Raw genomic sequence first — 26,245 nt, 5'->3', positions numbered from 1 at the left:
CGACGTGGAAATGGGGCGAAGCGTCCGACACCCCTAAAAAGGGGAACTTGCTCAGAAAAAGGGGCGCCTTCCGTCGGTGCAGTGTGAAAGTAATGGAAAAGAATAATGGTCCTGTTCATTTCGCAATAAACCTATATGACGAGGAAAATATTATGAATACATTGTCCATCTTGCACTTTGGGTTTCTTTTAACTATTTATGTGAGATACCTTTTTAATCGCGAAAAGGGGTACTAGTGTAATATGTTGCTTTTGATGGCCAGAGTTCAGTGACCATTTTATTCGCGTGCAGTGAGAGCACTATTTTGTTTAGGGGCTATTGTTTTCCATCTTGAGAGGGGGTACAATTTTGATATTGCGATCGCAAGCGGGGCCGCCACTAATTGTGCTTTCGAGGGGCAGTTTTGAGTGCACATATCTTGTTAATGCGAGAGGGGAACTTGTGTGTTTTAGGGGCAGTTTTGTTTTCATCTCGAGGGGTGCACATTTATAACCGCGAGAGGGGCACTTATAAATGTTGGTCTGGGAAAATCTGCCCCCCCCCCCCCCCGGTTCCGCAGCCCCTGGAAACAATAGCCACTGTTACCGTATGTTATTTATTTGCATTATAAAAGCTTACGCGAGAGCTAATATCAATCTCATACATATATACATACATACATGTACAGGTACATACATGTACATGTATACTGTACACGACATCCACGTGCGACGTGCATGCATACAACATAATTGCGCGAAATAATACTAGTTACTACACATAATACATTGCTCCGTACACAGCGAAATTGGGCAGTGGTTGACCGCAAAGAAAGTTGTCAACTTTGTGACTCTTCGTGTGTCACTTTTCACGCAAGAACAACCTCAAATGTGACCTTCCTCTTGGTCACACCAAGCACCTACAAAACACTCGGTTGCCACCCTCGGCGTTCTCAGAAGCAGTATCTTCAGTTTCGTTGCGGGAAAGCAAAGTAAGTTGGGATAGTTTTAAACTTCGTAAGATAAGTTTGTATTGTATTGTGCACGCGTTGGTATGACACGTTCTCGCAACGCTTTTCAATGGCGATTTCATCATACGCTGTGCTATCGTAATACGATGCCTCAATGGCGAGTTTCTTCGACAATTTCGAAGGAAGTGCTTTTTGTAAGACGGCATATATCATCGATGTGGCCACGTTCTTTGACAGCCAGTACTGTATTAATGTCAGTCAGATCTGTAGGTTAATAAACCAGTGTAGTTTTAGGGAATCCTGGTAGAAAAAAAATGTAGTTTTGAAAGTTTTGGTAACTTCATTCAGTTTACAACGTTAGGCGTATAATGTAACGAATTTGTGCGTGGTATCGCCATTGTGCTGGCTATGCATGGTAGCACCTGTTGAAGTCTCACACGCATTATGTTCATTGATCGTGGGTAAGGTGCTGCTAAACTCCTGGGATTTAAATTGCGGTCACATTTTTTTGTAATGGACATGGCGCAACTTGATATATGGAAGTCAACCGTGGTTCGTGGGGAAAGTAATTGTAGCTTGTGTTTCAAATTGTGCATTCAACTTTTTGAACGCTTTATGACTGTAAAAGCCATTGAATTAATTTTGTCATTGGGAAAAACAGTCTGGTGAAAAAAAAGAGTAAATGTGATGTCACTTTTTACCTAAATGAAATTGAATGATCTCAATGAAAGTCATGTTGCAATGTCATTGAACAAACAGTTAATTTTGGAGAGAGAAACACTTCAAATTTTGTAAAAAAAAACTCACAAATTTTGTGACTTAATATTACCTTCAACTATACTCAGTCAAAGAAAGGGGTTAAAAGTGTTGTGAAACCGTAACCTGTATTTGCTTTTTTTGGAGGTATATATGTAAAATATCTCCCATCTTAAAAATGCCATATTTCTTTTTAACAAAAATACATAAAGACCAGTTTCATTTGTATTATCGCAAAATATTTTAGAAATACTTTTATTCTGGAAACTCCCTTAACCATAACGTAGTATTCTTTCTTGTATATTCCCCCTGAATCTGTTGCCTCGCAGTTTAACAAAAGTGTCGACATTCAATTTTTAATTTTTTTTCCAGATTGCTGTACAAAATTTACTTGGTTTGCACAAGATGGCATCTTCATCATCAGTTGAACCCAAGGCACACAGTGTGGCATCGATCCCAAAAGCCAGGAAATCTTTCAAGGGCTCTGCTCCTAAAAAGTTGGCCGAAAACGACAGAGAAGTTTCATCTCAGGACTTTGAGGATGGCATCTTAGAAAGTACAGGAGTAGTGGATGAATCAAGTTTGATTGGTGAAGGAGAGATGTTGCATGGCCACTTTAAAGAAGAGAACAATAATGACATAGGAGCGACAGGACTAAAAGATAATGCAGCAGTTCGAGATGTTTATGACTTTGAGGATGAGGGTGGTATAGATGTCACAGAAGAAGGCATCGAAGAGAACGACTTTGAAGGCATCTCGTCCGACGAAGCCAAGGAGCTGTTTCAGAAGATGCCTCTGCAAGTCCAACCCGTCCGCATCCGCAAGAACCTCAAGACCATGCAGTATGAGTGCCCAGCCTGCTCCTTCACCTCGCTGTACTACAGCGCGGTCTCAAACCACACGCTGATCCACACCGGCGAAAAGCCCTACCAGTGCAAACTGTGCAACTATCGCGCCCGCCAGCGCGGGCATATCCTAATCCACATGCGGATTCATAGTGGCAAGAAGCCGTTCAAGTGCTCGCAGTGTAGCTATTCCACCATCCAACGTAACCATCTGCGAGTTCACATGCAGGTTCATAGCCAGGACCGACCCTTCCAGTGCCCCGGTTGCCCGTACCGCTCCAAGCACCTCTCTGTTTTGCAAATGCATATCCGTAAGTTCAAGCACAATCGCACGTTCCGTTGCGAGGAGTGCGATTACGCCACAGCGCGCAAGCACAATCTGATCCAACACATGTCCATCCATACAGGATCCAAGCCGTACAAGTGCGACATGTGTCCGTACGAGTCCAGCCAAAAAGGGCACCTGAATGTTCACATGCGGAGCCACACTGGCGAAAAGCCGTACATGTGCCACGAGTGCCCCTTTGCCTCGACGGTACCCAAGTCTCTCAGAGAGCACATGGGGATGCATCAGGGTCAGCGGCCCCACAAGTGTCCGCACTGTTCTTTCTCGACAAGCCAGTCCTTCTCGCTGAAGAAACACGTCGCTCTGCACATCGCCGAGGTTAAGAAATTCAGGTGTGGCCTGTGCTCCTTCTGCTGCAGTGTAAAAGAAGACTTTCTGACACATTGCGCTTTCCACAAACCTTCGACTTACTCCTGCCCTTCCTGCAATTTCACAACACCTATCAAGCACCAGTATGCAACGCATTTGATGAGCCACGTCCATATGAACGACAGCAACAGTGTCCCAACTGCTGACGACCTAGCCCCTGATCCCGCTCCAGATCAAACAGAAAATGAAAACTCTCCAACAAGCAAGATGACCGCGGTCCAACAAAAACTTCCCCAATCCAGTTTTCGTCATCAAAATGGCCTCGGCAAGAAAAAGAGCGTATATGGTAGAAATGGGCAAAAACTCAAAATCAACATCGGGTCTCTAGTCAGCAAAGCCAAGCCCTCGCCGACAAAAATGAAAATCCAGCAAAACGCCGGAAGTGAATCGCCGTCGAGCTCGCGATCGTCCACACCGGTTTTTCAAGACCACTACCCCTCGCCTCGAGTTCAGTCGTTCGTTGAGGACCAACCATCCCCTAATAAGTCCAAGAGGGTGTTTGTTTGTCTGTACTGCGATATCGAGTTGTGGACTCAGGAGGAGTGGGTGAGCCACGAGATGCGCCATTTTAATTCCTGGCCCGAAATAATGTAGCCTAGTATAAACGTGTAAGAGTCGTAGTTGTGTCTGTCACAAGCCAAATCACAAGACCTTCGTAAGTTGTAAATGAAGTACTTGTGATGGATCATAAGTACATTGTATATTACAAGTCAGGTCACAAGTCATATCACAAGTCAGATTACAAGTCTGATAATAAGTAGCTAGAGATGCTCATTGACAAAGGTAAGCCTTTGTTGCAGGTCATTTGGATAGGTTTTGACTTAACTGGCAACCAAAAGGCCTGTGATTGAATTGCGATCGAATGGTTCTGTGATTGACTTGTGATCAATCTACAGTGATTGATCTGTTAAGATTTGTGAGGATGACTTAAAATACACTGCTGCCGTGTGTTGTGCCTTAACATTCATCAAACCAACTTCCTGTTCTGAGAGCATTGCTGTTTAGAAAAGTTGACAAATGTTTTGAACCAAAAAAAACATGAAAAAAAAACACCAAAGAATGAAGACTTCTCTTTACTGATATCGGTGTGATTGTGAATGAGGAGTCAAAAAGTTTCGGGTTTAAAAGGGATTGAGTCGCTGAGGAATATGTCATCTTGACAATTATTTGTGTGTCGTTGTTAGGGGGGGGGGGGGATATTATGTTATCGCAAGAGAAATTAATATTTTTTTTATGCAGACAGTCCTTTTTACGTGGAAAGTCTGTAGGGCAGGATTGAAAAATCAAAAAGCTTTTGCTGACGCACAGTTGCAAGGAGGCTCTTTGTTAATCTTGCTGAGAAAGATGATTGTGTTTTTGGAAACTTTGTGCCTCGGTAATTTTTCCATTGGTAGATGTTGAGATGTTCGTGAAATTTTTGCAGAAGTGTTTCTGCCTTTTTATCAAACAAGTTTAATTCTTGTGGTGCTGTTTCTAATACCAGTGGTGAATGGTATTTGTTTATCAATTTATTGATTATGAAGTGCAGGGTATGAATTTGAAGATATTTTATCGATTTTGTTTCCCTTTATGAACACTGGGATAATAATAGTGTGTGCTTGACCTGTTCTCTGATGTCTTTGAGGGACCACTTATACATTAACTTTTACAATATCTTTTACACTTATTTATTTTTTAAAATTTGGACATGTCAAAATTCCAGTTAAGGCTGTGTGTGGTCAGAAACCAAATGAATGAAGTGCCAGTAAAATGTACAATGTATTAATTTTTTTCAGTGTACAGTGTTATTAATTTTTTTCCGTTGAGAAAAATAATATGCATGAATGTGTTAACGTTATATCAAAAATTATTAAATGTAGAAAAACAATTGATGTCTATGCAAAATTAAGATTGTGATTGTAGTGACACACTTAACTCCGTTTATTTAATTTAAGGCCAGTTTTACAGTAGTTCATCAGTCGCACCACGAAGTGACGTATCGTATGCCCAAAGTCCATAGACGATGCGTCACTTTGTGGTGCACCCGACAAATTCATTGGACTATTTTAGCTTGCAGTATGTCAGTTTTGATACATGTATTGCACATTCATATTGGACTGAATTTGGTAAATATTATGTGCCTTTGAAGTTGAAAAAAATGAAGAGTGAAGTTGTAAGGTGCTTTGTTACTTGTTCTTGTTCTTGAACTGTTTGAGAACAAAAAATGTTGAAAGTATGCTGCATTGATTTTTAAATGGCAACTTTTTTATGCGAACATGATCGACAAAGATCTTTTATGTTTACTTGAATAGTTATGCAACATGATAGTCAATTGATTGTCTTTGTATTATTTACTTTTCTATGATAATTTATTATTGCAACATCCATGAAATTCAAATTTGACGACATTACCTCCAGTTCAGGTTGTGGACTTCCCTATGCAAGGACTCTTTTGAATATCTGTACTTATTTGTTTGGTATTTAAACCTGATATCCTATTCAAAAAAGGTAGTTTATTTGTGCTTCATAATTTCCATTGTAGGACCAATAGAAGCAACGCTGATTGTTGAAAGTCACCGATTGTTGATTTAGTAATGTTATGATTAGTGAAATCCTAAATGTGACGGCATTGTTACCGTTTACTGTACAAAGGTGTTATACGTTATGTACAGCAACGTCTGGCAACACAAATTGCAGAATGCCCGGGTTAGATTCGAACCCATGCCCTACCTCTTGCTACAAAATGTAGTGCGGATGTTAGATTTTTGTTCATGTTCATGTTGAAGAGGTATTTAAAGTATTTTGTTTTAATTTAAAGCTATAGTCCGTCATTTGTAATTAGTGCATTTTGTTCGTTTGAAGCAACAAAAGTGTTCAAAATCTAATGAAGGATACTGAACAACTTACTTGATGAAGTTTCAGCTCAGCTTCAGCTTTATATTCCGAGAAAAACAGCATTCTAGGATCTCAATTTCAAATCAAAAGTTGCTAAATCATGTTTCGAATTGTTTTGAATTGCAGCTTTACGCGATGCATCATGTTGCGCACTGATCCAATGAATTATAGCAACCGCGCGTGCCTGTGCGTTGTTCCAATGCTTGTGCGCGCTGCGCCGAATAACAAAACGAACTACTAATTTAAATTTTCCTTCTTAAGAAGCACCGTTGGAAATGCCTTCTTTCGTTGATTTCTTCAAAATGAGAGCTTGCCAGAAAGGATAATTTCACAGGGAGTTTAGTCCCCTTACTGTCTTTCAACCAGTATGTTTTTCAACAATAATTACGCCGGTTACTTTTTTGGATAGCTGCAAATGATGGACTCGGGCTTTAAACACCTTTACAACCCCCAAATAAAACAGGATGTGAATTAAATGTAGGTAACAGTCTGGTGTACAAGCATTATATTCACTGTGTGGGCTTCCGAACAAAAGAGGTCCACATAAACCAGGTAGCAGCGACGTTGTGTGGACTTGCCCACGTCCACACCAGGGGTGTGACTGTGAGTGACCACTGATAAAAATAGCTGAAAACAGCTGAAAAAGGTGTAAAAAAGCTGAACTTTGGAAATCTCCTATACTTTTGTGCACAGCAAGTGAGGGAAAAAGCTGAAAAAAAAAGCTGAAATCCAAAATGAAAAAAAAGAAGCTGAAATCAGCTTTAAAGCTGAGATTTCACACCCCTGCCACACAGTGTTTCCTCCTCTCTGGAAAACAGGTTTAGAGGCATTTTTGGGTTAGGTTTATTTGTGGCAAAATGAAGAGAAACACTAAAGGAAATCATAGAAAAAAATTGGGTTGAAAGAGTTTTCACAGTGCGAGTGAAAGTTGTTTTTTGGACAGGTTTTTCTTTACACGAAAACAATGAATGTCCACACTACGTTTGTAACGTAAACATGGGTGTGTTAATGTGTGCTAATTTTAGATTTATTTAATAAATCATAAGTTAAAAAAAAATAAAAATATTTTATCAGAGCAGGGAAAGAAAATAAATGAAGGCAATCTTTGTTCACTGTCCCATTTTTGGAATTATTGTTTTATTTGATTAAAAAAATACATTGAAATGAAACAATGATTGTGGTTTTCTTCCTGTTTTAGTTTATACATACAGTACAGGTTCATGTATGGTAATAAATTCAATCGTTTATCAAGACTTCTCACTAAAACAGTGTAGTGTTCCCCCCCCCCCCCCCCCCCCCCCCACTTTTACAAATATGCAATCATTTTAAGGTTTGGGACGGGCTATAAAAAAAAAATCTGCCAAAGGGCACCAATGTGCTCAAAAACAACTTTATGAAAAATTCATGGGTTTTTGTTCATCTTTCTTTGATAGCTAAAATTTTCAATGACATACAATGTCTTTCTAGCTTACCAGCTTAAAATTTAAACTGAGTCATGAAAGCAGAATACGAATTAAAATTTGTTATTCTGCAGATAACTTTAATAAACAGCTGCCAAAAGCTGTTAACCCTAACCTTCTCAAATCCTCCAAAATCCTCTTTTCAAAATGGAGGATTTTGCAGGATTGAGGCTATATGGCAAAAATGTGTGGCTGGCTTTGGAGAATGCACTGTGTCAAGGTAGTGGGCTGAAGCTTGTGTTGCTTATGCTCAGCCGTGTATACATTCTGGCCTAGATTATACTTGAAATCCTCCGCACTGCTCCAGGATGTCACTGGCTCTGCCTCAACATACTGACAGTACTTGCCGGAGGATTGAGGCAGTGGTCACCCCTTGAAGGACCACATTCAAGAAATAATGGATGATTTTGGAAGATTGAGGCTGTATGCTATTTTTACATGGAGGCAGCTGGAGGATTTAGGTTGCATCCTAGCAAAATTGCCTGGGGAGTTAGGGTTATTGGCCCAATCTCTTCAACTCGTACATCCACAGGATTCAAATCACATGGAAGTTGAGAGTATCAAATCAAAGGCGCAATGACAAATGACTGCTAAAAGGCAGACTTATTCAAACCAACAACCGTTACTTTAGCCTTCAGGAATCCCTTGTTAGTTTACAACACGTGGATTCGAACCCCCTTGCTGTATTAAACTTAAGTGGAGGCACTTGTACAACCTGGCCTCTTTACAACCATCTTGATTGTCCTCTCAAAGATATCAATGCAGCATTCCAAATTTGGCCAGAAACCCTGCCCACCTTTGGTGTCGATGTACAAATGTACACAGTGCAAGTTGTGATCCACTTTGTCCATGCACAGTAGGAAGGGGCCACTTATCCATAAAGCAGGCACATGAAATTTGTCAAACGCTGTTTATTTGTAATCCTTAAAAGTTCTGTTGGGCATTGGTTGCGGGGAAACTATGAAGACTATGTTGGCTGTTGCTGGTCTTGTTCTGCCTGTTGTTGCTGCTCTAGGAGCTTCTTCTTTTTCTTTGTGATGCCCGTGGCTCTAAATTCCGCTCTTTCTGCAAGATACTCTTGCTTGCACATCTCGAAAAACTCTGGGTCCTTGTAGCTGCACAGAGAAAGAAGCATAGACAACAACTGTCAATAACCAGTCACGCGATCACAAGCCATGTGAGAAATGAACTGTGTCGCAGGCTTTACATTGTCGTTTGTCCCCTGATACTTGTGAACAGGCTAAATGATTTCTTGTGATTGGATTCAATTACAACTTTGATCTGATAAGGCTGCATCTGATTACTTGGCTATGGTTGAAAAGTAACACTCTATGGGAAGTGGCTTTAGCGGCTTCCATAGGCGCATGTGTAACTACCAGTCATAGCCAGTAATTTTTTTTTTATGGCCTTAATTACTTTAACCACTTCGCACCGGGTTTATTTTTGCTGAAAATTTCGAAATTTTTAAAAAGCACAATTTCCCAGCTAACTTCTGATATGCAGCCAAACGCCACAAATACTGATTCGCAAGAGTGATTTCAACAGTATTTGTACGATATTTCTTGCCGAAACTTAATGTTTCAATACTCCGGGGTGTGCACTGGAGCGTAAATTGTACAACATTAGGCCGTGCACAACGACCCACACAACGGTCAGCACACACTCTTGTTTTACTATACCCCCGAGGACAATGCTTTATGTTTCCCTTTGTCCCTGTAATATAAGTTATAACACTCTCCCATAGACTAAGCACACGAACCTACTACAGAGGACCGTTTTGAACAAAAGACCCAACTCCCGAGGACTGAAAGGATCTGTTGTTCTCCCTTTGTGTGTCTGTCCTCGGGTGTTATGTAGAACACGTACACACTGTCTGCCTCCACAGACTACTTGAACTTTGTGTACGTGAACTATACACACCCCAAGGACAGACAGACAAAAGGAGAACAACAGATTCTTTGTTGTCCTCGAGAGTTCATCTTTTGTTGAAATCGGTCCTTGGTCGTGCGTTTGTGTGCTTAGTCTATGGGAGAGTGTTACATTACAGGGACGAAGGAAAAGACAAAGCATTGTCCTCGAGAGTATAGTAAAACACGACTGTGTGTGTGTGTGTGTGTACAAATGGCACGAGGGATTAGCGTGTTTAGACGTCACCCGGAGGCGAGTCGAGGCAATCTTGACGTCTTTACCTGTCAGCTTTGCCTGTGCACAAAAACAGCTAGTGCGCGTTATCACGGCCTCCGGCGCGAACTGGTTAAGAAGTGGCAGTTTATGCATGGCCGTTGATGGCCCAAAGGTCCCAAAGACTTTTACACTTGTTGCATTGTGCATCTGGCAGGGTTAGGGTTAATCATAAAAGTTTGTACTCACTATTTTGTGACGCATTCCTTCAATTCACTGTTCTCTTTTCTGCATTTGATTGCCATTGCAAGACCACTATCCTGGCAGCATTTGGTAAACGCTGAAAAATAATAATACAAACCATAAAATATCCAATCAGTTGTCTGATTCATTCTGTAATACCAACAGTTAATCTTATATGAAAAACACCCCAAAGATTTCTCCTTCAGCTGAAGGCTACAAAGACGATTTCCTCCATCAATTAACCCTAACCATCCAAAATCTCCCAAATCCTCTTTGCAACATGGAGGATTTTGCAGGATTGAGGCTATATGGCACAAATGTGTGGCTGATTTTGGAGGATGCACTGTGTCAAGGTCTTGGGCTGGACCTTGTGTTGTTTATGCTCAGCCGTGCATAAATTCAGGCAAGACTATCTACTTGAAATCCCTGCACTGCTCCAGGATGTCACTGGCTCTGCTTCGACATACAAAACACAAAAAAATGACAAGTGATTCCTGGGGGATTTTGCAGGATCGAGGCAGTGGTCATCCCATCCAAGGACCACATTCAAGATATAATGGATAATTTTGGAGCATTGATGCTGTATGTTATTTTCACATGGAGGCAGTTGGAGGATTTTGCAGGATTGAGGTTGCATCCTAGCAGAAATGCCTAGGGAGTTAGGGTTAAAATACGCGAGAAGAAAGGAAAAGCCTGGTGTTTCCATAAATGGAACAACATGACAAAATAATTAGTGCAATAAATGGCTAATTTTTTTATCTTTCCCAAATTCTGCGTGGGTGGGTGGGCAGGGCAACAACAGGGGATGACAGGAGGGGGGGGGGGGGGGGGAGCAGGCATCCCATATGCCTTGAGCAGGGGGGAGACCTCCCATTCCCCCCTCCCCCTTTAGTTAAAGCCACTCTTCCTAAAAATATTATCTTTCTTTGGTAGAAGGGAAAGTCAACTGAAACGTTGATAAATGTAACCCTTTACATGTAGTCACTGCAGTGCCCAAAATCACCCTGCCTAGCGCCTGAACCTGTCTGAGCACTCTATGATTTTATTGATTCTTCAGTGAATAAACACAATGTAATACAATGTAGTACAAGTTAAACTTTAAAGCCAATGATTGAAGGTGATTTCCAGAACACATACCATCGACATACTGGGCACATTGGACCTTCGCTTTGTCCCTCATCTTCTTGGGTATCAAGACCTCCCTCTCCACATTCCGTAAATATGTCTCGTCATTTTGCCAGACTGTAGTAGAGGGGAAAAAAACCCAAAATCATTAAGAACTTCTTACAGTACCTTACAGATTAGTCATGTTTGTCAATCACTTAAAAGAACTTATAATTAATTTAATAATATAATTTAATAGTTGCTCAAAAGTAGCTCTCTTAATTCGTTCTAACATGTCTAATGAGTTTCTATTCATCAAGTACGTTTCTATGTTTTACTAGCTTTTGCAGCACTTTCTGAACTTGGGATCCTACAGTACGCCTAATTTCATTATTTTTTTGGATGAAAACATCAATCACGGGCACTCACAGTTAAAAAATATTTTTATTTTTAATTGCCGAATTAACAGTGATTTTTTTGCCGTGACCAGCAATACACTTCCTAACACTAACGCTAATTTGCCATGGCAGCGCTCTGAGAAACCATGTCAGTACAGTTTCATTGGAACTTTTCTTTTCTCTTTAAATTAAAGCTATCCTAACTATAAAGTTGGATTTGGAGAAGAAAAATAGTAGATGAAAAATGGACACTGGTGGATTCGAGCCAGGGATCTTTCGATCCATAGCTAATCTCACTATCCACTGGCACCTCGATAACAGCTGTTTTTTTTTTTTAATGCTTTATTACATGTATCGTTAACATTGATTAGGCCTAAATAATAACAATAGCATGACGTAATTTTCTTTTCCAACAAATTAAAATAACTTTCATATTGAAACAGTCAATCACAGCACACTCATGGCAAAATAACATTAGGAGAACCTAGTAATTTACTAGTTAGTAGTAGGCCTAGTACTACTAGTAGGCCTATTGTCCGTCACGGCAAAATATCCAAGGCAATGCCTTTTTATTATATTTGCACATTCAATTTCATGCAGATCATGATCTGATTATAGATGATGTGATACTGAACCATCAAGCCTCCATTTACCAACAATCTAAAGAGTTTCCACAGATTTAATCATATTTAATTTAGCCCAATCTTTTCGAATTAGGGCGCCCTCTATTGATTCTTTCGAAACTTCATACAACTTCTACGCGATATGCATGCAGCTAAAAAAATTCGCAAACATTTTGTGAAAATGCTGCCATGCCAGTTCCCTTCAAATTCAACGCTTTTGAGAGGTCAATCAAACATGTACTATTCCTCAATGTTAAGGTCCCAAAACGTAGAATCTACAAAATTATCGTCAAACTGAGAAATAGAAAGGTTTCCTACCGAAGCTTCTTGACCGTGCGTGGCTTTCGTCCGCCATTTTTATTTAAATAACTAGCTTTGTTATGCAATTTATTTCAATTCATTTTATGCACGATACAACAGAAATACACCTGTCTTTTGGAGCTTGTGATGAATTGTCATCGATGAGCAAGCTACTTTTTAAAATAGCATTTTCCGAATAATATAAAATTAAGCCTAAAATTACTCATTTTGTTTTTTGTTTTTTAATGTTTACAATGACGTCATGGGTTAAAAGAGGATGACTTGTCATGCGCACAAGGGTTTTACGTGACCTAGTAATCTACGGAAGCAGTTCTTCGATCGGCAGTTCTGATTTTTTTTCTCGTCAAAAAATGCCGCTTTTCGGAGGTTCCTCACCTTTTGATCAAGATGTTGGTAAGTTGGTAAGGGACTGCAAACCCCCAACAAAGTGTACGCAATATTTGGAAGTATTTTGATAAGTAGAAATGTGAATTATAAAGGGGAAAAGTTGTTCTGCGGTGTGCGAGTTGCTGTCATGGCTGTTGATGTAACTTGTAAGTTGTATAGTCATCGTGGTCTCACAAAATAATGTGATTTTTTTGGTCACATATTTTACACAAACCAGACCAAAATGGAGGGATATCTTACCTGTGTGCCTAGAGTTTCCTTGTCATCATTACAGCATCTTTTTGAATAAAATTAAAGAAAAGGAATTACTCCAATACTGGCAAGTGGCATGATGGGCAGTTTAGTTAAATAAGTTCAAGCATTCATTCATGTCATTCAACTGAAATGAACTTTTTTTATAAAAATTATAATTTTCTGTCGTATCATGATGGAGAATTTTGGTTCTTTGAATATTTCCAAGACTTTTGCTTGCTTAGAAATTTGTCAGAAGTTGATTTTATAATTTTGATGAAAATTGTTATGATCTGATTGTCACGTACAGTTTTTACTTCTGACAATGCTGGTACAAAGTACAATGTACATCATGTACATTGTGTTACATACTGAAGATTTGGGGAGGTGACTCACAGTGTAATCACACACTGCCAAAGTCATGTGAAAATTGGTAGGCCTAGGCACTTGATCATTTAACATAATGCGTATTACACAATATTTTGCATTCATGTCTACTTTGATATTTGAAATTATTATTAAACATGCAGTAAAAATGTCCTACATGTAGTTCTTTTTACATGTTTTATTAAAGGGAATATACACAACATATTTGCTTTTGCTGTATAATTTTCAGAGGTTCTTTCTTATAAGGAGATCTTCCATAGAGGGCAGATCTGCTCGCTCAAGGACCTCCCTGTTTTGTAGAGGCTGGAAAAACCAAGAAAAACAGTCTGTTTCCCTGACCCCACTTAAGATGAAACAGAGCAATTTATAGACGTCAGGCTATTATAAGGTCAGGGGATCAGTCTAGCTGGCTTGTACCCGTTCATTCAATGATGGTGTGTTTCGACTGCAAACAAAATGTGTACTAACTAAATATGATAAATTGGGAGCAGTATTTAAAAACAGCCATTTTTTTCAAACACTGGTCGGCTGACCAGCGTTGGAAATTGATACAAAAATACCACTTTTCTTGAAATTGTCAGCAGGTGCCATGATTTTACAGGATGCTTTAAACTGTCATTAAACAGTATGGTATTTTGTGATCATGTTGTAGTTTTGTTTTTTGATGTTTGCAAATGGTGAATATTCCCTTTAAGCACCAAACAACCCAATTTTTCATGCCTTCGAATAAAGACAAATTGACTAAAATGGAAGCTGCCAGAACAGGGCTGGAAGTCGGTAGAGCACCGGAATTGCAATCCGGAGGTCGCAGGTTCAAATCCGGCTCCAGTCCATTTCTGTGCTCAACTTTTTTCTTTTCTTTTTCAACAGAAAAAGCCACAAGTGAGTCCAACAAGGGCGAAGACTGGGGGCTCATTATGGACATCTGCGACAGAGTCTCTGGCCAACCACAGGCGTAAGACTTAACATTTCATCTCCTGCAAACCACTTGGCAACGGGATTATATTTGCCGAAAATTTCAATGTTTGAAAAAGACAGAATATAGCAGACAACTTTTGATATACAATGTACAGCCAAACGCCACAAATACTGATTCGCAAGAGTCATTCCAACAGTATTTGTACGACATTTCTTACCGTAACCTCGCATTTTTCACCACTCAGGGTGTGCCCACGGAGAGTAAATTGCACCACAACACGGCCTTGTTCAAGTTCAACACACAGTCCCCCTCCACAGACTTCTCGGACTTTGAGTGTGTACAAAACAAATGGGGGATCAGTTTGTTTAGACATCACCCGGAGGCGAGTCGAGGCACGCTTGGCGTTTTAACCCGTCAGCCCTGTCTCTGCATAAAAACAGCAAGATCATGTTAACACATCATCATCAAACGCGAACTGGTTAAATCCAAAAAAATTACACTGTTGAACCTTCATTGTTTCAAATGAAAGAGTTACATTGTATCTATATGCGTGTGCAATTTTTAACGTCTGTTTTTTTCCCCCTTCTGTAGTGCCAAAGACGTCCTGAAGTCCATCATGAAAAGAGTACGAAACCCAGTTTCACAGGTTTGCCTCCAGGCACTAACGGTAAGTCCTAAATCAGCCAACATCTAACAATTGGTTTTGATTGGTTTTAATGGATCTATAGGTTTGTATTGCCGAACCACTTTTATTTTGAATTGATGTCCCAAATTTGTTAATGTACAAAGTGTCTTTATTGTTTTCTCCAAAATGACAGCCTGCCAAAAAGAATAATTGCACAGGGAGTTTAGTACCATTACTATCTTTAAACCAAGCAATGCCCTACAGTAATTTTGTCAGTTGCTTTTTGGATAGCTGCAAATGATATACTCTACATTTGTTTTAGTAAACCATGTTTAATTGATCCTGTGTTTTTCTGTCGTAGCTCCTGGGGGCATGTGTCAGTAACTGCGGCAAGACGTTCCACTTGGAGCTCTGCAGCAGAGATTTCATGTCGGAAGCCAGGAACATCGTCAGCAAGGTAAGGATGGCAGGCAGTTGTATCGGGTCTGTGCGTGGACTAGTGTGGGCGCTGTCCACACACTGATCAACACCTATCAACACCTATCAAAATGCAATCCCAAATGCAAACAGGGCAAATTGTCGTCTGATATGTGCAAATCTTTCAGCCTACCTGTATAACCGAGAGAGTAATGTAACAAGGTCTTAAAAATAGATATCTAGGGTAAAGTCTTGTAAGGAAGTTTGACTGACTTTGTCATTCGTAACAGGTGACTGAAATAGATCTAACCCTCCGGCTATCTAAGCAGTCACAGACAGTCAAAAAGATCAGTCCTCTTACCCTGCCATGACTTTTACACAGGCTAGTCACCAACAGTCAATCATATTTCAAGCAAGCACTGTGACTAGTCAAATTCAGTCAAAACCGACAAAAAAAAGGCAAGTGGTAGACACTGCTGGCTTCTCAATCACCTACAGTTAAAGCATAGCTATACCAAGGTACATAAACAGTCCCAGCCAGTCAATCCTGCTTTATGTAAGCTGGGAGCTCTTAACTGTTGAAAACAGTCACTTGATGGTTTTTGACTGCAAGGTCTACTTGGCACAGAATGTATGTTTGCAAAGGAGGGCTAAATAATGAAAAAAATCGACAAGAAAACTTGTGCAAGTTTTAGGTCACAGTAATGTAACTTTTTGCATCGCCTGAGAGTTTCTGCGATTCAGACAAGAATTGGACTGCATAGGATGTAGTTTAACAGTTTAGAGAAATTAATATTTGAATAATAATATTTCTTTGCCTTGTGCAATCAGGGTAGTGGCAAAGTGTCGGAGAAGATAAGAGGGCAAATCAAGGAATGGGCGGAGGAATTCAAGAACGACCCACAACTCAAGTAAGAAACAACTCGTCAATGTAACAAGGGAAAAACATGAAATGTTCTCAACGAATCCAGCCAGCAATTGTTTATTATACATTTACTGGTCAGGTTTTTGGAAACCCAACAAAATGGAATAATTTTTTAGTCGTCTTGTTGCACACTGTTGGATTGAATCGATGAATTGTACTCTTTTTGAATCCTTGTAAATTTTCGTTTTCTTTCTCTGCAGTTTGATGGTTCAACTTTACGACAGCTTAAAAGCAGAAGGGTACGACTTTCCTGCAACGAGTCAGAAAACTTCACAGGTAAAAAAAATCAAAGAGTATCTGAAAAGATGAAATACCATAATTTCCTCATGATGATTAGGACCGAACCATTGGGCTTTCAACAAAAACCTGAGCAAAGTTTGCGTCAAGAAAAACTGAAGCTGCATTTTCAAAGTTTTCTCAAAAAGTATTTTTTTGATTACATACTTCAGATTTATGCTATTGTTGTCCCTGGGGTCAACAAAAACATTTTTTTCTCTTTTCTTTTTGGAAATGGTGTACATTACCTTTTAGAGATGAAAGTTTTCAGGTTTTAATCTGAACTAAGATTTTTCTTACTTTTCCAATGACATTTCAGATTTTTTAACGATCCCACAAAAATGATTGTCTAACAATTTTTCCACCAATTTTTTTTTTTTGTCATTATAATTTCCAAAAAAAGTCCATGAAAAGTCGATGAAAACGGCACTTTCACAAGTGTAGTAGTTTTAATCTCTTACCAGTCGGGAATGGAGTGATTGTACAGTAGAAACACCTAGACCAACACTGATCAGATCCTTTTCCGGCTGGAGAAAAGGTTAAATACTGACGTATGACTTGGACAAATTCACTGGGTCCCACAATGCGCTGCACTGCGTGCGTGACGCTGTGGCAGCTCGGGCCAAATGTCCAATTTCAGATTTGTTTTGCCAAGGCCAGTTTCATCTCTGACCTTTGTCAGTGTGAATGTGCTAGATTTGTTGATAACTTGTCCTTGCTTCATCTTCTGTTCAGTCCACCAAACCGGCCCCAGTCACTACTCCTGCCCCAGCAGCATCCTCCAGACAAGAGGAGGACGACATTGCAAAAGGTAACTTAACCCTAACCGCCCTGAATCCTCCAAAATCCTTTTTGCAAATTGGAGGAATTTGCAGGATTGAGGTTACATGGCAAAAGTGGGTTGCTGATTTCGAAGTACGCACTGTGTCAAGGTCTTGGGCCAGACCTTGTTTTGTTTATGCTCAGCCGTGCATAAATGTAGCCCTTGATTATACTTGAAATCCTCCGCACTGCTCCAGGATGTCACTGCCTCTAGTCATAGCTGGAGGATTTTGCAGGATTCAGGCAGTGGTCACCCCTCCATGGACCATATTCAAGAAATAGCGGAGGAATTTGCAGGATTGAGGCTATATGCTATTTTTCCATGAGGCCAATTGGAGGATTTTGCAGGATTGAGGCTACATCCTAGCAAAAAGGCCTAGGGAGTTAGGGTTAATCTTTGTCGACTTTTCTTCTTCCTGAATGGGTTTTAATATGGGCAGTATTAAAAAAATGTGTCAGTGGACACGCATAACCTCTGGCCAATTTCAAAGTACTGCTAAGGACAGAAATTCAGCACAGAAAATGTTTGTTTGACAAATTTCAGGTTACCAGCCAACATTTGACTGGTACTCCGCTAAAATTTGCTTGACAGTGAAATTTTGAGCTGTGAGAGGTGTTAATTTTCAAAAAAATTGTGCAAATCGATTCTTAATTTTTAAAAAAATAATTTTTGTCTATATTCCTCTTTACCTAGCGATCCAACTCTCGTTGCAACAGGACAAAGCCAAAACCAGCAGCCTGTATCCCTCCGCCGGTCTCTACGCCAGTATGACGCCCTCTGTGTCCGCGGCCACGACGAGGCGGGAGCCCCGAAAGGTCAAAGCACTTTACGACTTTGAGGCGGCAGAAGACAACGAACTGACGTTCAAGGCCGGGGAAATAATCAGTGTCTTAGATGATAGGTACGGTTGAATATTGTCTCATTGAAAATGTTATCATGAAGATATCTATGTTAGAAATTTGTGCATGCTTCATGACATTTGTAATTTGTGCATTTTGTTTGTTTGAAGCAACAAAGGTGTTCAAAATCTAATGAAGGATACTGAACAACTAACCTGATGAAGTTTCAGCTAAGCTTCAGCTGTATATTCCGAGAAAAACAGCATTCTAGGATCTCAATTTCAAATCAAAAGTTACTGAATCATGTTTTGAATTGTTTTGAATTGCAGCTATACGCGACGTCGCGCACTGATCCAACGAATTATAGCAACCGCGTGCGCGTGTGCGTTGTGTCTATGCTTGCGCGCGCTTCGCTGAATAACAAAATGAACTACTAATTTAAATTTTCCTACGGTGCGTCTTAAGACGCACCGTTGGAAAGGCCTTCTTTCGTCGATTACTTCAAAATGACAGCTTCCCAGAAAGAATAATTTCATAGGGAGTTTAGTTCCCTTACTATCTTTCAACCAAGTTTGTTTTTCAACAATAATTACGCCAGTTACTTTTCGGATGGCTGCAAATGATGGACTATAGCTTTAAATCTCTTATGTCATTTTACACTCTTGAAACCACATTCAATAAGCCGGTTCTGTATTAGTCTAAGTCAAAGGTCATTCGGGATAAAATTGCTGACGTGATGTTACGCGATGTTACGCGATGTCACACTAATGCCCGTTCTGCTCATAATTAACACGCAAGCGTCTTGCGCCCGTCTCCATGCGTGTTCATGCGCATTCTATGCGCGTTCGATTATCCCGAATGACATGTGACCCACATCATTGTGTGCATGCGCAGTTGAAATAACGAACTGGCTTTTGAAATTAATTATAATATGGTTTTATTTGTATTGATTCCTTCTTGTGTATTTAGTGACACTAACTGGTGGAAGGGGGAGAATTCCCGGGGGACCGGGTTGTTCCCGTCAAACTTTGTAACTGCCGATCTTACCGCAGAGACTGATGCTGGTAGGTAGATATTTTTAAATTAAACTTGGTTCCCGCATATCTCGCAAGTTTTCCCGACAGCACTGAAAATGCAGTGCACAGAAAATTACAGAATTGTTGAAAAAAATATCTCATAGATGCGAAAGGGTGTTTTGGCTAGATGCCGTGCTAAATGCAGCAACATGCAACACTTGTCAAAATGACACGCCTGCTCAGTGTAGTGAGATCCATCAGAGTCTGTGGTCACTGAATGCAGCAGGATACAACTGTGGCATTGTTCAATGGGACTAGCTCTCATTGTTTCAGATTTGGCCGTTTATGCACTGGTGTTGATGGCTCAGTGCAGCATGGTCCCACAGACTTTTACACCTGATCATAGAGCTATATTAAATTACTAGAGCGCTGACTCGTGTACAAAGTGATGCCTGCTGGCCGCATCCATATTTGTGCACAAACCTATGAAAAAACTCGAAATTTTGTACAGCTTTTGTATGGCTATTTGCATATCTGCGTTTGTATTCTATACAGGTGCATTACCGAAGTTGATACATCCAAAACCGAAACGCGCGATCAGCAAATGAGCATTTCATTTTGCTCTGCGCAAATAGCGCAACGACGCCTGGTGCATCCGCTACAGATGCTTTTTGCCGTGGCGTTCTTTGAGCCGTCATGATGTGTTTAAGTTGTTAAAGTATGTTCTACTTGCGCGTTGCATTTAGAGTACACTTTTAAAATTCAGTCCATCTACTTTCATTGTGTTCTACAAACACGCACCTGAATTCAAAATGGCTGCGCCTGAGCAAAAATTGCAATTTTTTTCTTGTCAAAGGTTCGAATCCTGCCTGAGTAATTTTTCTCTGTTAAATTTATTGCAGATATTAGGGAAAGAGAGAAGAAGGTTTCATTCGACGAGGAGGTCGAGGTCAGGACGATCGAGTCCATGGCTCCCGAGGTGGTTGAAATCGACGAGGGACAGATGGACAGCTGTCTAGAGATGATGCAGAATGCTGACCCTACCGAGGCAAGGCCGGATACACAGGAGATGCTGGTGTTAGAAGGTAGGCGGGGCTTAAGGAAAAGGAGGGGTGTGATGAACTAGTGATCAGTGAACACTATTATCTTGCAATTGGGTATAGCGCCACCTACTGACAAGCCTTACGACATGCAATTTTCCCCAAAAGCACATTACTTCTGATATCATTGCCTTGTGATTGTTTTGTGCTGGGCCTCTATGGTTTCTACACTGGTGTCTCATTGATATTTTGACGACAATTTCATCAAGATATGTCACATTTTTGACCCGGGGTACAGAAAAATCTTGATCAAAAGCAACACACTCTTTTACGGACTTAAGCATAGAATGAATGACCATAATTCTCAAACAACCTATGTTTGTAAACAACATGTTTGATTGAGCTAAACGTTTGAATACTGAGTGACCATGAAAGTCTGCAAACCTACCAAAATTCATAGAAAATCGGTCCTGCATGTCTGAGATCAGAAAGGAGTGCAATGGGAGGACCATGGTGGACAGAGGATCCTTGCTCTACCAAGAGATGGGGAAACAAATGGCTTTTTGAGGGTTAGACCTGTTTTTCGTTACAGACACGTGTAAGAGAATGAACCCCCTGATCAACCAGGAACTTGAAGCAGTCGACCGAGAGCACATGGACTTGACCGCCCTCAACGCAAAGCTCATTGATGCGTTCTCCATGTACCACAAGCTCATGAAGGAAGCACCGGTGTACGGCTACTCGCTGAAGACCATGAACATGCCACAACAGGGCGTGGCTGGGCAGTACCAACCGGGCGTGGCCGGGCCGGGCATGCCGGGATTCGGGGAGGTACCGGTGAGTAGTAGAGTGGGTGTGGCTATATGAAAATATGGCCAAGTTCGCGCAAGGACTATAGTTGACCAATGGTTAACTAACGTTTGCCCGAACTCTGTCTAGTCGACAGTGGTTGACTACGCTAGTCGACTATTTGGAACCAGCCTACTGGGGTTGGTTGCTTCGCTGGTAAACAATAGCCGCGCGCATTCATAGCGCTAGCAGAGAGCCAGGATCCAGAAGTTTTGCGATGACATTTTGACCAGCGTTTGACTAGAGACGTTCGCACGTTGCTATTAGTGCGCAGGCGTAAGGTACGTCACAAATCAACCACTAGTCGACTAATGGTCCTTGCCCGAACTTGGCCTTAGTTGAAAGTGGGTGCGGTTTGGTTTGGTAGTAGGGCGTGGTAAAGTGGAACATGCCAGGATACAGGGAGAAACTTATAACATTTGCAGATTGGGTGTGGCTTTTGACTCTGTGTTGTATCAGTAGAGTGTGGTTAGGGAGTATTAGGGCGTGGCCGGGCAGGGTATTATGGGATATCGGGAGGTACCATTGAGTAGAATGGACTTTGCTTCAAGAACCTGAGTTGCGTGAGTAGGGTATGGTTACATACCTAGGAATCCACCGTCTAATACAACTAATTGTTTTCTTCCGAGCCGTGTTTAAGATCAAAATATAATTCTCATGGTATTTCCCTCGCAGTACGGCGCTCCCCCGCAGGGCATGTACGGTCCCCCTGGGGTGCAAGGCCAGATGGGTCAGCCCATTATGCAGCAGGGGGGTGAGATGGCCATGCCGCAGGGGCAGATGGCTAGCGGGATGATGACGCAAGGCAACCACCCCATGACGATGGCGCAGCCCGGACAGGCAATGTACTCACAGTAAGTCAAAGTAAAACTTTTTTTTTTACAGTTTACTTGTTCCAATGTTTAAATCCACAGAATTATAATAATAATAATAATATCGGAGTCTTATATAGCGCATGTATCTACCAACAATTAGGTACTCAAGGCGCTGGAGATATGTCTATTATTAAAGAAAGGTAAATAAAGTTTATGAGAAATATGAGACCCATTATGTAGCACCTTATAAGGGTTTACAAGGTGCTGCGGCGCATATTGCAGCCACTGCCAGAAACACTGGGGCAAACCCCTTCTCTTAGCGATAAGTGTTACTGGGTTCTTTAACGTGCATTACTCAACACACGGGACCTACGGCTTTAAGTCCCATCCGAAGGACGAAGCAATAATGGTAAAGTGCCTTGCTCAAGAGCACAAGCACCATGTTCCCACGGTCAGGATTCGAACCCATGTACCACGGCGGACGAGTCAAACACCGTAACCATTGGACCACAGCACCCCACTGCAGAAAATAATACCCACAGAATAAAGTCCACAGAATTATGCGGAAAATTATATCACGAACACTGCATACAATGTTAGCAGCAGCTTTCCAGTTGCAATGCATCCTGGGAAAAGGATCATATGATTAATTGTTTTTCCTGTTTGAAACAGTCCTGGCACAGCGCAGCAGTACCAGACCCAGCCCGGCCCCATGGCCCACAACAACATGACCCACTACCAGGCCCCTCCCCAGAATTCCATGCACCAGATGAGCGTCAACACCTCCACGTCCTACAGCGCCCAAGGCAGCGTCCCATCCGGCGTGCAGGGACCGCCCATCATGGCACAGAACTATAGCGGGGCACCAGTTGGGCAGCAGCCACCAATGGGCACGCACCCGCAGCAACTCCAACAACCGATGCAGCAGCAGCAGCAGCAACAACAGCAACAGCCGATGTATATGTGATTTCTCAATTGGGACATTACTCCAGCTTGGACCATTTCCCATTGGCTAATTTTCGAATTTGGGCCATTTTCCCATTTGGGCCATTTTCCAAATTGGGTCACTTTCCCATTTGGGCCATTTAAGGGAAAAGCTTAACACAGGAGTTTGCTAAGCAAGGTAAATATTTGCTTAGCAGGAATACAGGTTACCAACCAAAATGGCATGCAATGTGAACTGCTTGTAACTGGTACTCGGCTAATTTACGCTTAGCACATGAACTTGCTAAACACTATTTTTTCTGCTTAACATGCTTAACAGATCCAGAACCTGCCACCGACACTTTATACTTCATAGAGCTGTTATCAAAATGTGCTCAGCACAAAGCAAAATTGGATAGCAAAATTCTAACACCAACTTAAACATCTTGTGATTGACATTCCTTCATTGGTTAATTTTGCTGAACAGCCAAGTCTGCTTACCAATATTTCCAAATCAAATTGTCAAGCAATGCTTTTTGGTGTTCACAGCTCTGATGAAATTGGTTGCTTGGTATTTGGCCCAAGTGAATTTGGCAAACACTGCATGCAGGTTAAGTGGTTGCTATGGTAACATCAGTTGTAACCCAGTGGCGTTGCTAGGTAACCAAACTTTAAGATAAGTAACTTTTGAAGGGTTTAAGTTAGTAAAAGTAAAAAAACAATTACAATTGGACGATTTACAATTTGTATACTTGTATATTTTCAAAAAAAATGAAAGTGCATAGAATTCCACTGTAATTGGCACAATTTTGTCTTCAGCTGAAAAATGTAACCTAGCAACGCCACTGCTTATTTTGTACATAAAACATCTGTTCGTGTATTCTGTATCACGTCGTATGTACAGTGCTAACTGCAGATATATTGTATTGATAAAAGCAAGTAACCAAGGAATGAAATTATGAACTTTAGTACGGACAATTGAAGGCCAGAAGTGGAAGCCTTTTGGTTTAATCTACACGGATTATTATTTGAGGATGAAAAAAATGCCGTCTTGTCTAAATGTGGTCATAAAAGTAATGTCAAATTTGCATACAATTAATATGTATGGTAATGACAAATAGTCTGGTGCCAGTGACATGTTGTTTACCTTTGCCATTGGTTAAGGAAGCATTAAAATAAAGATGGCCATTGGAAGCAAGACTTTACCTTTTCAGCTGGCCATATCCAAATATGGTCATAAAATTGATGTCAAATTTGCATACAATTTATGTATGGTAATGGAAAATAGTCTGGTGCCAGTGATATGTTGTTATCTTTGGCATTGGTAAAAGGAAGCATTAAAATAAAAAGGGCCATTGGAGACAAGACTACCCTTCAGCTGGCCATGTCCAAATACGGTCATAAAATATGTGTCCAATTTGCATACAAATGTTAGTTTGGTATTGAAAATAGTCTGGTGCCTGTGATCTTGAATCACAATTGATATCTCAAGTTACTGTGGGTGAAGTAAAGCATTAAGATAAAGATGGTAATTGGGGACAAGACTACTCCTTCGTGGATAATGTAAAAGCTCTCTCATTAAAAAGCATTGCAATTTGTCTACGTTTTCGCTACTATTTCTGTATTTTATGGGAACCCCCTGAAAAGTTCATGAACAGAAAGAGGCAGACCTCAGAAAAACTTCAAAATTTCCAGTTAATGTTACAGCTGACTACTTTAGATTATTTAATTTAGCCGTAATGTTTAAATCCTTATTCTGTACATAATTTCACAATTATAAGCATAATGTATAAATATGTCAAATAATTTGTATTGTGTTATTGCAACTGACATAGACAATGAACCAAAAAAAATGCCTGAAATTTCATTGTTTGGGACAAAACGTGTGTAATTCAGACAAAGGTTTGTAGAATTTCACAAATGAAGGGGTATGCACATTTCTGACAAAAAGATTGAAGACATTTAGAGTTCATGTTTATAGCATATTAACAAGCTGTTATTTTTGCCTCTTCAGTGTATAACCATTTTGGCATTTCAGCATCCATTCATTAAATTCACTCCATATTTGCTCCTTTTTTGAATAGTAAATAAAATTTTATCTTTTATTCATAAATACCTGAGACATTTTACCCATTCCTATTGGTCGAGAGCCCATCACGTGAGTGGTTTCAAACTGCCGATAAGACACTGCTGCATTTTGCGCCACATCGCGCAGTACGTGCCACGCGTGCGCCAGTTTCCAAATAAGGAAATTTTTACCACACTACGTGAGCGAGGCACATGCCATATATATGGCCCCAGGGTGTTTTTCACAAAAAAAGAAGTAAAATTGTTGAACAAAATTGTTGGAAATCTGTGAATTTTGGACTTGTTTTGACTTTTTGACCGAGAGGTATTTATGAATGGGAATATATATATGTGCTTGGCCAGTATTAAAGGGAAAATACAACATTTGCAAACATTAAAAAATTAAACTACCAAATCATTTTGAAATACCTTGCTGGACTGTTAGTGAATGACAGTGTAAAGCATCCTGTAAAATCATGGCACCTGGTATACTGTCATTTTCAAGAAAAGTGGTATTTTTGAATCAATTTCCAACGCTGATCGGCCGATCAGCGTTGGAAAAAACTGGCTTTTTTTTCAAATACTGGCCCCAATTGACCATCGCACTTGTTTGCAATCGATTACACACCTATGAACGGGTACAAGCCAGCTAGACTGGTTCCCTGACCTTACAATTTCCCAATGTATGTAAACTGCTCTGTTTCTTCTTATATGGAGTCAGGGAGCCAGACTACAGGAAAATGATTGTTTTTCTTGGTTTTATATAGCATTTTCAAACCCAAAACCTCAAAAAAGTCAGTGTAACTATATTTGCTATATATTTCCAACCCCCAATTCCATCCATTTCTGAAAATTACAGCAAAAGCAAATGATGTATATTCCCTTTAAACAAGGCTAGGGGCCTGGACAGGGATAATAACTGCTCGCCTTCGCGGGCTCAGAACCATCATTGGCGTCCAGGACTGACCAATAAGCTGCTTTTAACATACGTGTTTAAAAGCTCATAATATTATTCCCTTTTTATTTAATTTGGTAGATTGGATCAAAAATGAGATTTTATTTAAGCCATTCCCTCCTATATCCACAGGAAAATAATTTGTGAAGACATTTGCAACATAGCTTGATTGAGAAAAACCTGATTTTTTGCGTCTATCAGTGTATTAAGAGTTAAAAGTTATATTTCACCTTCAACAAATTCATGGGGTTCACTCTCAAAAGTTCTCAACGACGTAAGAAAGAAATAATATCTGAATGATTCTTACATCAAAATTCTTAGTCACTGTGCAATTAGGTTTA

At 40.4% G+C, this 26,245-nt stretch overlaps 3 protein-coding genes across 6 annotated transcripts; 2 read left to right on the top strand and 1 right to left on the bottom strand.

The window, feature by feature from the left end:
• The first annotated feature begins 732 nt into the window (after positions 1-732).
• On the top strand, positions 733-4,216 carry LOC119724604 (gastrula zinc finger protein XlCGF57.1-like). 3 transcript variants are annotated; one of them, XM_038195719.1, is made up of 2 exons: positions 733-960; positions 2,078-4,216. In XM_038195719.1, exon 2 carries the CDS (start codon positions 2,111-2,113, stop codon positions 3,857-3,859), a length of 1,749 nt encoding a protein of 582 aa, XP_038051647.1. In that variant the 5' UTR covers positions 733-960; positions 2,078-2,110; the 3' UTR covers positions 3,860-4,216. The 3 variants fall into 3 exon arrangements, with proteins under 3 accessions (XP_038051647.1, XP_038051646.1, XP_038051648.1); XM_038195718.1 differs by having other exon boundaries at positions 733-970; XM_038195720.1 differs by lacking the exon at positions 733-960 and adding an exon at positions 1,412-1,514.
• Positions 4,217-7,524: 3,308 nt separating this feature from the next.
• On the bottom strand, positions 7,525-12,615 carry LOC119724603 (COX assembly mitochondrial protein homolog). 2 transcript variants are annotated; one of them, XM_038195717.1, is made up of 4 exons: positions 12,517-12,615; positions 11,101-11,205; positions 9,970-10,060; positions 7,525-8,714 (listed from the first exon to the last, which is right to left on the bottom strand). In XM_038195717.1, exons 1-4 carry the CDS (start codon positions 12,545-12,547, stop codon positions 8,567-8,569), a joined length of 375 nt encoding a protein of 124 aa, XP_038051645.1. In that variant the 5' UTR covers positions 12,548-12,615; the 3' UTR covers positions 7,525-8,566. The 2 variants fall into 2 exon arrangements, with proteins under 2 accessions (XP_038051645.1, XP_038051644.1); XM_038195716.1 differs by having other exon boundaries at positions 12,407-12,524.
• A 43-nt stretch (positions 12,616-12,658) lies between these two features.
• Positions 12,659-24,995, top strand: LOC119724601 (signal transducing adapter molecule 2-like). The gene is made up of 13 exons (XM_038195713.1): positions 12,659-12,802; positions 14,285-14,369; positions 14,925-15,000; positions 15,320-15,415; positions 16,207-16,286; positions 16,501-16,576; positions 17,312-17,387; positions 18,093-18,300; positions 19,208-19,302; positions 20,157-20,339; positions 20,887-21,131; positions 21,819-21,997; positions 22,631-24,995. The coding sequence occupies exons 1-13, from the start codon at positions 12,676-12,678 to the stop codon at positions 22,923-22,925; spliced, it is 1,821 nt and encodes a 606-aa protein (XP_038051641.1). The 5' UTR covers positions 12,659-12,675; the 3' UTR covers positions 22,926-24,995.
• Positions 24,996-26,245: the final 1,250 nt, after the last annotated feature.

This window comes from Patiria miniata, unplaced genomic scaffold, assembly GCF_015706575.1.
Source record: "Patiria miniata isolate m_02_andy unplaced genomic scaffold, ASM1570657v1 HiC_scaffold_18, whole genome shotgun sequence".
Lineage (NCBI taxonomy): Eukaryota > Metazoa > Echinodermata > Asteroidea > Valvatida > Asterinidae > Patiria > Patiria miniata.
The sequence above is the reverse complement of the archived record's forward strand: the minus strand, read 5'-3'. Positions and strand labels throughout refer to the sequence as shown.